Below are 12,590 nucleotides of genomic sequence, written 5' to 3' on the forward strand. Positions count from 1 at the left end.
GTTTTCCTTCCACTGGAAACCACAGTGGCTCTGCGGGATGTTCCATCAATGGACTCTTTCCTTGGTGTGGGTGTTGGGGGAGTTTGTAACACAGCTTGCCGCGGCACGGGTCCAGGTGCTTCATCAGGACAAAGACCCTTTGGAAGTGCAGAGGGGCATCACAGTCATTTCCGCTAACGGGGCTCAGGGGTCCACACGGCTCAGAGCACACGCCTGCACAGCAGCACCGAACTGAGACTCTCCAGAGGAGATCCGTCCTGGATCTCCACCACATAGGTCCCCTCTAAAGCAATTAAGCTTTGAAAAGCAAATAAGAAATTCTTCGTGTCTTGCCACAGTGTGCTGAATTCTGCTTTTATGTATTTTAGAGCTCATGCTAGTTTTACTCAGTCGGATAATAGGAATTGAAGTGCCTTAAAGAAACGATGAGCAGTGGCACAATAGACAAGGCTCTCCTGATTCTGACAGGCCTTATCGCTTTTCTCTTTTCCCTTGTTATAATGGATCCCCAATGAAGGTTGTTCAACAGCAGATGTGTGTATATTCTCTTCCTCACTAGGGGGCAGGTCCCGCCCGGGCACCGGCAAATGGCCCGACTTTGGTTCAGGGAAGCTTGGCCTCTTGAGTCCTTTGGCACCAGTGCTAGTTTACCGGTAACAAACGTTATGTGTGGGATCTGCAGCCACCAGCATGAGCCCTGACACCTGGCTGGTTGCTTTGGTCATTCTGCTTTTCTCTCCACCTGTTATTTTTTCAGTTTTCTAGTCTGCAAGTGGCCTAGTTCTGGTATCAAATTCATTTATTCATTATTTATATTGAAGTCCTTGGCATTGATGCACTATTTTGTTTTAATGCCATTCTGTGTATACAAATAAACTGTATATTTTACTTTATTGTGTTTTCTTGACCTGAAAGCAACTAATTCATGTGAAACTAATTCAAATCAATTTATTATTGTAGAGCACACTTCTCACACAGTAACACAGGGCCTGAACAAAGGCATAAGGCAAAGAAACAAAATCCAACAGACAGTTAACTACAGACTAGCCTAATACATTATCAATACAGTAATACCTCGCCCTATGTCGTCTCATGTTGTGTCGATTTCGACCTTACGTCGGTTTTTTGTTAAATATATATGGAAAAATACAATTCATCTTCAGTCGGCTGACGCGACTTTACCTCGGTCAGCGGAAAATATTAAAAATTGTTAAAAACTTAAAAATCACTTAAAAACAATAAAAAAGTGTAAAAGCAAATAAAAATAAATGTTCAAGTATATAAAATAATATTTTGTAATCTATAAAATCAATTATAAGCTTAAAAATAAAAAAAAAAAATATCGCCTTATTTACCTGCCGTTCGGCGTCGATAATGTCAAGTTTTTTTTTGTTTTGTTTTTTCTTTACTTTATCATTAATTGAAGTATATACACTTAAGAGGACTGCTTATTAGGGGTTTATAGGGGGTCTAAATCGTTTTTTTAGGGGTTATTTTGTTTTCCGTCATTTTTCGACTTAAGTCGCGCCCTTTGGAACCAATTAACGATGTAGGGCGAGATATTACTGTACATTTATCAAAGTTATAGGTATGCGTACTGGCCATGGAGGAAAGGAACAAAAAACTCCCAATTGAAAGTTAAGGGAGAAAAAAACCTCTGGGGGTCCAAGTGCTAGTGGCTGCCCACCTCTCCTAGGCATTCTTGATTTAACAAGACTTCTAAGTCAGGTTACAACTAATAATGTATGATAACTCGATTTCCCAGTTCACCGAGGTATGTCTCATCCATCATGGCGGTTGGTCATCATTTTCAGTCAGCATGGGGTGCTTCTGTAACGGCCAGTCAGCCTCCTCAGGTCTTATTGAAGGGAAACAATGCTCAACTAAAAGAAATTGTTAGTAATTAATAACTTAAAGAAATTAGACAGTTTAATGCATTTTAATGCAGATGTGGGAAAAACAGAAACACAGTCAAGTGGAATTACATTTCATGGTGATATTCCCAAGGAAACATGTAAGTCTTTAGTCTGGATTTAAAGACTGACACAGATGGAGTATTTCTGACAGTAAGTAGTAGAGTATTCCACCGTTTAGGTGCTCGGTAGCTAAAGGTGCGAACTCCTACTGAGGTCTTATTGATCACAGGTACTTTAAGGTAACCTGCCTCCAATGAACAAAGATTTCGTCCTGGGATATAAGAATCAATAATCTCACAAAGTTAAGATGGAGCAACGCCATGTATTGCCTCATAGGTCAAAAGTAGGATGTAATAATCAACTCTAAATGCGACCTGGAGCCAATGTAACGATTTAAGTACCGGTGTTATATGGTCGTACTTCCTAGTTCTAGTGACAATTCTTGCAGCAGTATTTTGTAGCAACTGTAGCGTGGATACAGTTTGCTATGGACAACCCGATAATAAAGCATTACAATAGTCAAGCCTGCTTGAAACAAAAGAATGAACCAGTTTCTCAGAATCCTGCCTACATAGGAATTGCCATAATTTACATTTACATTTAGCAGACGCTTTAGTCCAAAGCGACGTACATCTCAGCAAAAGTACAATTTATGCATTACATAAGAGAAGACTCAAGCAAACCTAGTTTGTTCCCTACCACCTGCTGCACCGAGGTTCATCCTTCAAGTAGGTGCATAAAACACAGGATTGTCAAATCCTGATACCCTCCTACCAATTTTTTCGTCATTTTTTTTAATATTATAAGATGCACAAACAATCACATACAGTCCCAGAGCAGCAGCTGAATAAGGCTTGTCTGGGGAGTAGCATTTAGCTTTAGCATTTAACATTTAGCTATGTTTCTTAACTGAAGGAAAAGGAAGCACGACCTCGTCGAAGCATTAACATAATTCTAATTACTAGAGTAATACTTTCTCTCCTGGTTGTCTGGGATGTCTGAAGCGCCTCTGTTTACTGTAGCCAGGCGCTGCGTGACAGACGAGCGGCATACCAGCAAAATTAAACTCGCCTAAAAATGGACGGGCCTGCGGTGAGACATCCACGGAAGTCTTTTGATTTCGCCCTCACCTTTAACTCCTCCCATTCATCAGGGGCTGTGGCGTGGCGCTGACCTCTGCAGTGTAAGGCCAAAGGTCGTTATGAAGTAAATTAAAAGTCTTTGCGGTGATGCCCATTCTGCACGTACGCCACCTCAGCAGTGGTGAAGATTTCTTTTTTTTCCTGACGGAGGGAAATAACTCTTCTATTAGTCTGTTATTTTATTTCAGGGGTCAGCAGTCAGTTTGTTTTTGAAAATTCTGCAAAACCGCGTTCTGATCAAAATTCTTTTTTTTTCAATAAAATCCTAAAAATGTCGTAAAGCTAATTTTCATCCAGTTTTAATCTCTGAGATCCCCGAATGGTTATTATCGAGAAATAAAATTGATTAATCCCACAGATTAAGCAGTTTTAACAGCTAATTCCATTTGTCATTTAAAGAAAGCTAATTGGACACATTTGCATCACTTCATTTTGCAGTCGCTTTACTCCAAAGCGACTTCCAATGAATTCTATCTGCTGTTACCATCCCACACCTTATCCCCCCAAGTGATTTACACTGGTAAATACACCACTTACAACGAGTCACTCATCCATTCATGAGTGAAGCACACCCTGTCACTACCTGAACATCTTTAGACTGTGGGAGGAAACCAGAGCGCCTGGAGGAAACCCACACAAAGAGGAGAACATGGAAACTCCACACATACTGAGCAGGGACTGAACCCATGTCCTTTAACAGCACCCAGGCGCTGAGACAGCAGCGCCAACTTCTTTTGCCACCATCAAACGTAAAGGTTTCTGCTAAGAAGCCATTGTGAAAGCTGTACAAGTCAAGCGTGTGGAACATCAGCTCTGCTAATGCATTGCAGACCATCAACTCTTTCTTCCTTTTTGTGCATATGTATGTGTGTGTGCCCCATAATGGAAGCCAGGTGCTTTACGGATTGTGGAATTTTTCCCATGGATTTTTTTATTGCTTTCTGAGACTGAACAGATTCTATTTGTCAGACTGCTAAGCGGCATCCCAGTGCTATGTTGTGTTCTGCATTTGCGACAACGGTTGTGATCGCGAATAGAGTGAAAGCAGCGTATTCCCCATAAGAGACTTGATTTGAGATGGTTGTTCCAGCTTTTCTATTTTGCTCCGCCATCGCATCACATGAGCCCCCTTACTATTAATATAGATTTCAGGAATTTTTTCTGCGATTTGACTCAAAGCACCCATGTCCAGTAGATTTCTAAAGCATGGTCAGATGCATTTAGGCTGGTGTATGAAAGAACAGTTCACACCAGTATGGTTCAAATGGTGTAAAGTAACAAACTCACTGTCCTTTAGAATCCCGCGTCTGCATCTAAGTCTTTCTTTCTCCTAATGTATTGTGCACGTTGTATTTTCTACGAGATGCATGTCGCTTTGGAGAAAAGTGTCTACTAAATGAATAAACGAGTGAATGAGTTATGGATGAGTGACCCAGTGTAAGGAGTGTATCTAGCAGTGTAAGTCACCACGGTGAATAAGGATTGTGGGCTAATAACACTACACAGAGTTCATTGGAAGTCGCTTTGGAGAAAAGCGTCTGCTAAATAAATAAATGTAAATGTAAGTGTAAATGTGAATGTTGTGTAATATTAGCAATACACTTGTCTGTGACAAAGACACCACTAACAGGCAGCACTGTTCTAGCTCCGTGACCAGCTTGTGTTATATTTATTATAAACTGACAGTTTTATTCAATGGGACCTATGGTGTTTGATCCATTTATACAGATCGATATTTTACCGAAGCAATTCATGCTAAGTACCTCACTCAGGGGCACTGCCATCAGTAGCAAGGTGGTGTGGCTTGAATTGGCAAACCTCATGCATGAAGTGTCCTTAACCACGACCTCAGTCCTTTCACTTAAGTATCACCAGTTCTTTTCCAATGGTGTATCATTAGTTGGTAAAATTGTTAGGTTGTTTGGATGAGCGCTGACGAGACTATGTTAGTTCAGCAAAGAAATGCGCTTTGCAGGTTTGTTAACAAAATCAGCATGTATCCAAAGAAAAAATTATTACTTACTAACCCTTACTTTGCTTCATGACTATTGTTACCTGAAAATATAAAAAAATTAATGTGTCAAGTACTGGCTTTATGGTAGAGATCATTATTATGGAGTATGTCATTTGGTCAGATTTCATAATCACTGCTGAAAGTGGTAAAGCCCCCCCCCCCGGTGTCTAATGGAGACCTTCAGCCCATGTGTTTCTTCTGGAAAACAAATGGAAATCTGTTGTTGGAGTTTCTAAGCCGCAGACAGGCCTTCAGAAGGGTGAATCGAGAACAATTCCCAGGCCTTGTACACATTAGCCTGGGAAAACAGCACTTCAGACGCCAGAGGTTAGTCGCAGGGACCTCCCATGCTGCCCCGTGTCCAATGAGAACGGAGCGTCCGGTTACTCCTCGGGCAGGAAGTTCCCGTTGCACGCAGCCTCCTGCATGCCTTTCCAGCTGCCACACGGAAGAGACTCAACCCCACGCTCGTGGAAACATTCCAGATATTAAATTGAAGTGGCAGTCTTTAGTGATGGCAGAGGGGTGGGGTGGTGCAGCGGGACCGGGTCCTGCTCTTCGGTGGGTCCGGGGTTCGAGTCCTGCTTCGGATGCCTTGCGATGGACTGGTGTCCTGTCCTGGGTGTGTCCCCTCCCCCTCCAGCCTTGCGCCCTGTGTTGCCGGGTTAGGCTCTGGCTCACCGCGACCCTGCTTGGGACAAGCGGTTTCAGACTCTCTGTGTGTGTGTGTCTTTAGTGATGCGAGGTTGAAAAAAAAAAGTTCCATTATTTATTTATTTTTTTCTAAGAAAGAGATAAGCACTTGTCTGAGAGGCCAAAATAAACAAGGTTGTTCTCATGCGCAGCCTTGCTTCCTCTGAGCTCTTTTTCCATGTCATCTCAGCCTGTCCAGCAGCAGAGCACCTCTTCACCCTCTTATGTGGGCTTTTCCACATAAAAGTCAGCACAGGTTTAACTGCAAATCATATATCATACGTTTGATAAAAAGTAGGGGCACATCTGCGTCTTGTCCCAGATGCATCGCTGCTGCCCGAGTAAAGGTTAACCGTGTCCTTATTTTGGGAAGCCTATTGTTAGAGCTGCTTCTCTCGCCGAAGCTCCTGTGGTATCCGCCAGCGTCCTGAGCCCAGTCATTCTGCACCAAGGAACAGGCGGTACGTCTGGCTCTGGTGCGTGACATGGTCGGACGGAACCATTGATTGCGTAGTTCACGCAGGCCCCACTGTGTAAAGTGGTGCTTCGGGGTTTGGAGCACCGAGGCCCGGTTTGCCAGGGAGATCTGTCACTGTGAGTCATGCGGCCGCGGTGCTGAAGTTCTCTGCCGCTCTTCCGAGGCGGTAATGGAGCCACGTCGGGACTGAGCGGTGTAAACATGCGACAGGCAGCCTTAGTCTTGCCGCTAGATTGGCTCACCAACATTTTTGGTGAAATAAAGTAAAGGCTATAAATGTTGGTGTCGGTCATGCGCTGTCTGAATCCAGTGATCAGCCGCATTTTTCTGCATTATAATAACACTAATAAACTTGATTTATAGCATGGTGGTGCAGCGCCTGTGCTGTTGAACATAGGATCAGTCCTTGTTCAGGTGTGTGACATGTGAGCGAATGAGTGTGTGTGATTGCTTGATCTCACCCAGGGTGTCCCCTGCCTAGCCTAGTGCTATATCCTTCTGGAATAGGCACCTGACCACCATGATCCTGCACTGGACAAGCAAGTTATTGATAGTGAGTGAATGAGGCAAAATCTGATTTATAAAGCACATTTCAGGCATTTATCCCTAAAGTTACAGATACCTGAAAATTTTTACAAAGAACTTTAATGGAAACATTTGTCAGTTTTGTCTATGTTTTTGATTGTGTTAAGCTGTACGCAAAGAAAAATTCAGTAAGTCTAAATTTATGACAATTAAGTCATATTGTATCTCATAGAACACCATAATAGCACAGCAAGTAGGGTTGCTATCTCACAGCACCTGGGTGGTGCGAGAGAATGTGGGTTTGATCCCTGCTCAGTCTGTGTGGAGTTTGCATGTTCTACCCTTGTCTGTGTGGGTTTCCTCCGGGTGCTCTGGTTTCCTTCCACAGTCCAAAGACATGGTGTTCAGGTTCTCCGATAGTGTGTCAGTGACAGAGAGAGTGCATTCCACTGGTGTATGGATGAGTGACCCATTGTAATTAGTGTATCTAGCAGTGTAAGTCACCTTGGTGAATAAGATGTGTGGGCTCATAACACTACATAGAGTTCTTCGGAAGTTCCTTTGGAGAAAAACATCTGCTAAATAAATGTGAATTTAGCAAAGCAGCAATGTTTTTGTTTCAATAATTGTCCATAATAGTGAAATGCTACAGCACTCAGTTCACATCTGGCGTTTACAAGATGTGGCAGCACCCTGATGATGCTTCCAAAAGGGGAAGCGAAACGTTGGAACCAGTGTCCCATACGATGCGGTCTAATCCAGAAGAGTTAAATCAGTTGACAACAGCCGCGGAAGCCTACGGGTTTTGATACTCCTGAAATTGTCACATGGTCCTCAGTATGGGACTGATTGTTAGCCGTTGGCAGTTTGTCGCTTGCATACTTCACACATCTGAGACCTTATGTGCTATATGTGAAGCAACTTGTTGCCCACATATGCAAAGCGGGACATCTTTGGAGACAGTGCTGTTGCCCCAGAGGATGGCAGGAGGGCCACAACACACTGTGGCAGATGCATTCCTCTGTCCCTCCGATGTGCCGAAACAGATCTCCAGCTAAAATGCACGTCCTTTCCTCTTCAGATTCCCAAGCCAGGGGAAATTTTTAGCCGTGACCTCCGACCTCTGTCGTGTAAACAGAGGCGCACTGTCCCTGCAAGACAGATCCTCTCCACACAAACACACACACACAGAGGCAAATTTTCACACTCCAACTCACTCCAGTCCACACGCTTTTCTAATGAGCTGAAAAGTTGTGTGTACTGTGTGTCTGCTGTCAGGATCACTGCTTGTAAAGTGCTGCAAACATATGTCCAGCACATTTAAACAGTCCAGCTGTGCTCTGCACCACTGCACTGTCAAAGTGCTGCACTCAGACCCGTGCATGTGTGAGTGTTTACTGTAGTTCATCACTAATGCACACTCACTATAAAGCAGCACTGAGAACTCGCTGTGCCAAATGGGTTAGGAGCATGTAGAGAATAACCTCATCATGTGAATCCAAATTCGTCTTGGTCTGAGAAAACTGTCAGAGATGCTATTCTCTCAGGAAAAAAATAAGAACTGCATGTTGTACCCTATTTATTTCATTTCTGAGCAAGCAAATCTGAGCAGCCTCATTTGGATAATTAAATCAACCAATGGCCACTGTATGCTCTCTGAAGGGGTGCGGTGGGTTTGACCGGGTCCTGCTCTCTGGTGGGTCTGGGGTTCGAGTCCCGCTTGGGCTGCCTTGTGACGGACTGGCGTCCCGTCCTGGGTGTGTCCCCTCCCCCTCCAGGCTTGCACCCTGTGTTGCTGGGTTAGGCTCTGGTTTTCCGCGACCCCGCTTGGGACAAGCGGCTTCAGACAGTGCGTGTGTGATCTCTTTAGGGCAGAATTAAGAAACCTCATTAAATATTTCCAGTAGCACTATTCCTCAAATAGCGCAAATTTGACCTACAGCAAGAACCCTCTGCTAATGTGTGGGGAGAAAAGCAGATTTCAAGTTTTCCAAGTGCTGATACTGTATGGCACCACGCGGCAAAGGAGCGTTGGCCTCTTTTTAAGAAGGACTAGTTTGTGTTGCCGGGTTAGGCTCCGGCTCCCCGCGACCCCGTATGGGACAAGCGGTTCAGAAAATGTGTGTGTGCAGTTTGTGCGTTTTTCATAAAGTGCTTTGTGAAGCCTGTGCAGCTCAGTACGGGCGGAGATCAGACAGAGGGCAGCGCGCACGAGGCAGCGGGGGCGCGCGCCAAACAAGGAGAGCGACGCGTTCTGCGCCGCGACACGCGACGCCCGCGAAGTGTCCTTTACAGAGGAAATGAAAGCGTTTTTTGTTGTTGTTTTTTAACAACCTCTTTGTCTAAATGACCTCATTCTTGCTGTTACAGCGCACTTTTAAGCTCCGGTCATTGCTGCGCTTCTGCGCGCCAACCAAAAAAGGTACATAAATAGAAGTGTGTTTCGCCTGCTCCTCTGTCATTCTGTCACGTGGAACAGTAGTAGCCCCCCCCCCCCCCCCCGTTAGACTTTTCATTTATTTTATTTTTTCAGTGTTCTACCCTACCTGTATTGTCGTTGTTATGGCTATTAGCCTGTACAAAATTATCGTTTGAATAACTGTTACCTGGTGTATAAAATTTGTCACGACAATGAAGCACACTAAGACTTAGGGAATTCCAAGAAGAGGTATTTGCTCGTTACAATCTGGAATGTACATTTTTTTCTTATTATTAGTTCTAGAATAATTCGTTTACACAAACGTTCGACCATTACTTTTGGCAAAGGTTGACTGTATCGAAGGCGTGCAGTAAAGCACGATAAATGAAAACTCAGCGCGAGCGAGAAAGAGAGAGAGAGAGAGAGAGAGCGAGGGGGAGAGAGCGCGAGCTGCCGGGCTCTTCATTCCCAGCAGTCCGCACTGGAAACTTCAAGGAGCCACACAGCTGTTCCTCTCCGGCCGGACGCGCAGAACACACTAGCAGTCATCCACACACACACACACACACACACACACACACACACTCTCCACTACACCCGCATGTGTGTGGTGCTCTGGGGGGCGCGTGCGTGTCGCCGTGTCCTTCCACGAGTTCCCACGCTCTGAGCCCAGGTGGACGAGCGGGGAGGCGGGAGCCGTGGATGTGCGCGAGCCCTACTACGCGTCCCGCTCGAAGCGCTCGCTCGTCATGCGCGCGAGCCCACGATGAGCGCGAGGCGGCGGTCGGTGACGCTGCGGCTGCGGCGCGCGCTCAGCGAACAGCTGCGGCACAAGACGTCGCGAGCCTGGGGTGCGCTGTGGAGGAGCGTGCGCGAGAGGCGGCTCACAGGTCAGTGGCATCGCGTCGCGCCGTCGGTGGGCTTTGCTCCTCCTGCACTGCGGAGGTCGTGGGTTCGGGTTCGAGTGCCGCTCCTGCGAGGTAGTAAATACCAGGTGATGTGGTAAATATCCCGCTGTCTATGGTTGAGTGTTTCCGTGAAGAAGTCAGACTTAAAGAGGCAAAAAATTGCGCTCTCTGTCTGTGTGTTCCCGCTGCTGTTACCTGAGGAAGGTGCTAGAAGGAGCGGCTGCTGAGCGCTTAGGTGTGTGACGAGCATCTTAGTCGGGGGGGGGGGGAACAAGGAAGGAACAATTTCACTTCACCTTATGTATTTGGGCTTCTTAGTTTGTCCAGAAAGACTTTCAGTGTTGTTGGTGGACTTATGGCAGCGTGTGTAAAGCAGGGTTCCTGTGCTGTAGGCTGCTTTACCGTAATGCCGCTACTGGACGGGGAGAGAGAGAACATTTTAAAAGAGGTTTTTTAGGGCACAAACACTGTGAAACACATTTAGAGCTCTAGGAAGAGAAGCACTCTTTTTTTCCAAGAACCAGTATTTTTCACGCTGCCCCCCTTCACAGCAATCTTTACATCTCGCACATATCAGGGCCCGAAGAGCAGAATTTTTATATCTATCTTTATCTCCTTCTGGAAACACCTTACGAACACATTAATATTTGTACATTCAGTGCCGTCAGAACATTTTTGAAAACATGAAATGCTCTTGCATATCACCTTGTGCGGCAGGGCGGCACAGCGAGTAGCGCTGCTGTCTCACACTTGGGTGGTGCGAGAGGATATGGGTTTGCATGTTCTCCCTGTGTCTGTGTGGGTTTCCGGTGGGTGCTCTGGTTTCCTCCCACACTCTAAAGACATGCTGCTCAGGTTCACCCATAGTGTGTGAGTGATAGAGAGAGTGTGTTCCACCGATGTATGGATGAGTGACCCAGTGAAAGTAGTGTATCTAGCAGTGTAAGTCACCTTGGTGAATAAGGTGTGTGAGCTCATAACACTACATAGAGTTCATTGGAAGTCGCGTTGGAGAAAAGCATCTGCTAAATAAATAAGTGTAAATGTATTCCTACAGTATCGGTTCAGTGTAAGTTCCTTGGTCGAAGGAACCAGAGAGATTCAAACTGAGGACCTTGAGGTTAAAAGGCAGCAGCCCTAACACTGCTCTGCTGTCCACATCTAGTGACCCTTTTGATTGCTGAGGTCTTTGCGGTTACATAAAGCCTGCATGATGGCTCATGCTGTGGATCTGTCACCCAGAGGAATTCATTTCCACTCGTAGCCGGCCGACGAGTTCTTGTCTGTGTATCCTGGTGCCAGCGTGTTGTTCTGTCTGCTCACCTTTCCATGTAAGGCCGGAGGTGTGTGAGCGCGGCGTCGAGTGATGCGCAGGCGTTTCAGACACCCGCAGTGATCCTCTGAGCATCTCGGAGCGCCGTCAGTGCAGGCACCTGATGGTCACACCTCACCTGTGACTGCCCACCTGAGCCTGAGTCCGCAGTATTTTTACCTACTTGCACTCTCGTGGACGTGTCTGCCACTCCTCGGTGTGTCGTCACCTCTCGCTTGGACCCGTGACACAGGTCCTGTTCTGGTGGCTCATTACAACCCCAATTACAACCTTATTTCCAGAAACATCAGGACAGTATGTAAAATGCAAATGAAAATGGAAAGCAGTGATTTGTATATGCTCTTGTACCCATATTCAACTGAAAACAGCACAAAGAAAAGATATTTAATGTTGTACCTTATAAAGTTAAAATAAATCTAAATGTAAGCTAATTCCTATTGTGATGCCTGCAACATGTTCCACAAAAGTTGGGACAGGCGTCTATTTGCCCATGGAACGTGTCAAAAAAAACATCATTGGAACTTTCCACAGGTAAAAAGCTGTAGGTAACAGGTGATGCTGTCATGATTGGGTATAAACGGAGGATCCACAAGGATGGGTCGAGTCTTGCCACTTTGTGCTAAACTGCGTGAGTGAAGGGGGCGCGGTGGCGCAGTGGGTTGGACCACAGTCCTGCTCTCTGGTGGGTCTGGGGTTCGAGTCCCGCTTGGGGTGCCTTGCGGTGGACTGGCGTCCCGTCCTGGGTGTGTCCCTTCCCCCTCCGGCCTTACGCCCTGTGTTGCCGGGTAGGCTCCGGTTCCCCCGTGACCCTGTATGGGACAAGCGGTTCTGAAAATGTGTGCGTGAGTGAATAGTTGAACCGTTTAGAAGCAACATTTATCAACATACGATTGCAAGGAATTCAGGGATTTCACCATCTACGGTCCCTAATATTATTAAATAAGTCAGAGAATCCGGGGTAATCGGTGTGTGTGAAGGGCAAGGCCGCATCTCAAAATTGAATGTTGGTGATCTTCAAGCCCTCGGATGGCATTGCCTAAAAACCAACATATTTCTGTAATGAATGTAACCACGTGGTCTCGGGAGTACTTTGGGAAAGCATTGTCTGTAAACACAGTCCCTCGCGGTATGTACAAGTGCAAGCGGAAGCCATACATGAGCA

General features: G+C 45.8%; 1 protein-coding gene across 3 annotated transcripts in view; it reads left to right on the plus strand.

The window, feature by feature from the left end:
• Positions 1-12,590, plus strand: part of stard13b (StAR related lipid transfer domain containing 13b) — an 85,503-nt gene that overhangs the window by 31,729 nt on the left and 41,184 nt on the right. Inside the window, exon 1 of one of the 3 annotated variants that reach the window (XM_029255331.1) lies at positions 9,567-10,077. The exons of 1 other annotated variant lie outside the window; for it this stretch is intronic. In XM_029255331.1, coding sequence (XP_029111164.1) covers positions 9,954-10,077 — 124 coding nt within the window. In that variant the 5' untranslated portion in view covers positions 9,567-9,953. Of the gene's footprint in view, positions 1-9,566; positions 10,078-12,590 lie in introns of those variants that run through there. One more of the 3 variants, XM_029255330.1, reaches the window with a different exon arrangement.

Source organism: Scleropages formosus, chromosome 10 (genome assembly GCF_900964775.1).
Source record: "Scleropages formosus chromosome 10, fSclFor1.1, whole genome shotgun sequence".
NCBI lineage: Eukaryota > Metazoa > Chordata > Actinopteri > Osteoglossiformes > Osteoglossidae > Scleropages > Scleropages formosus.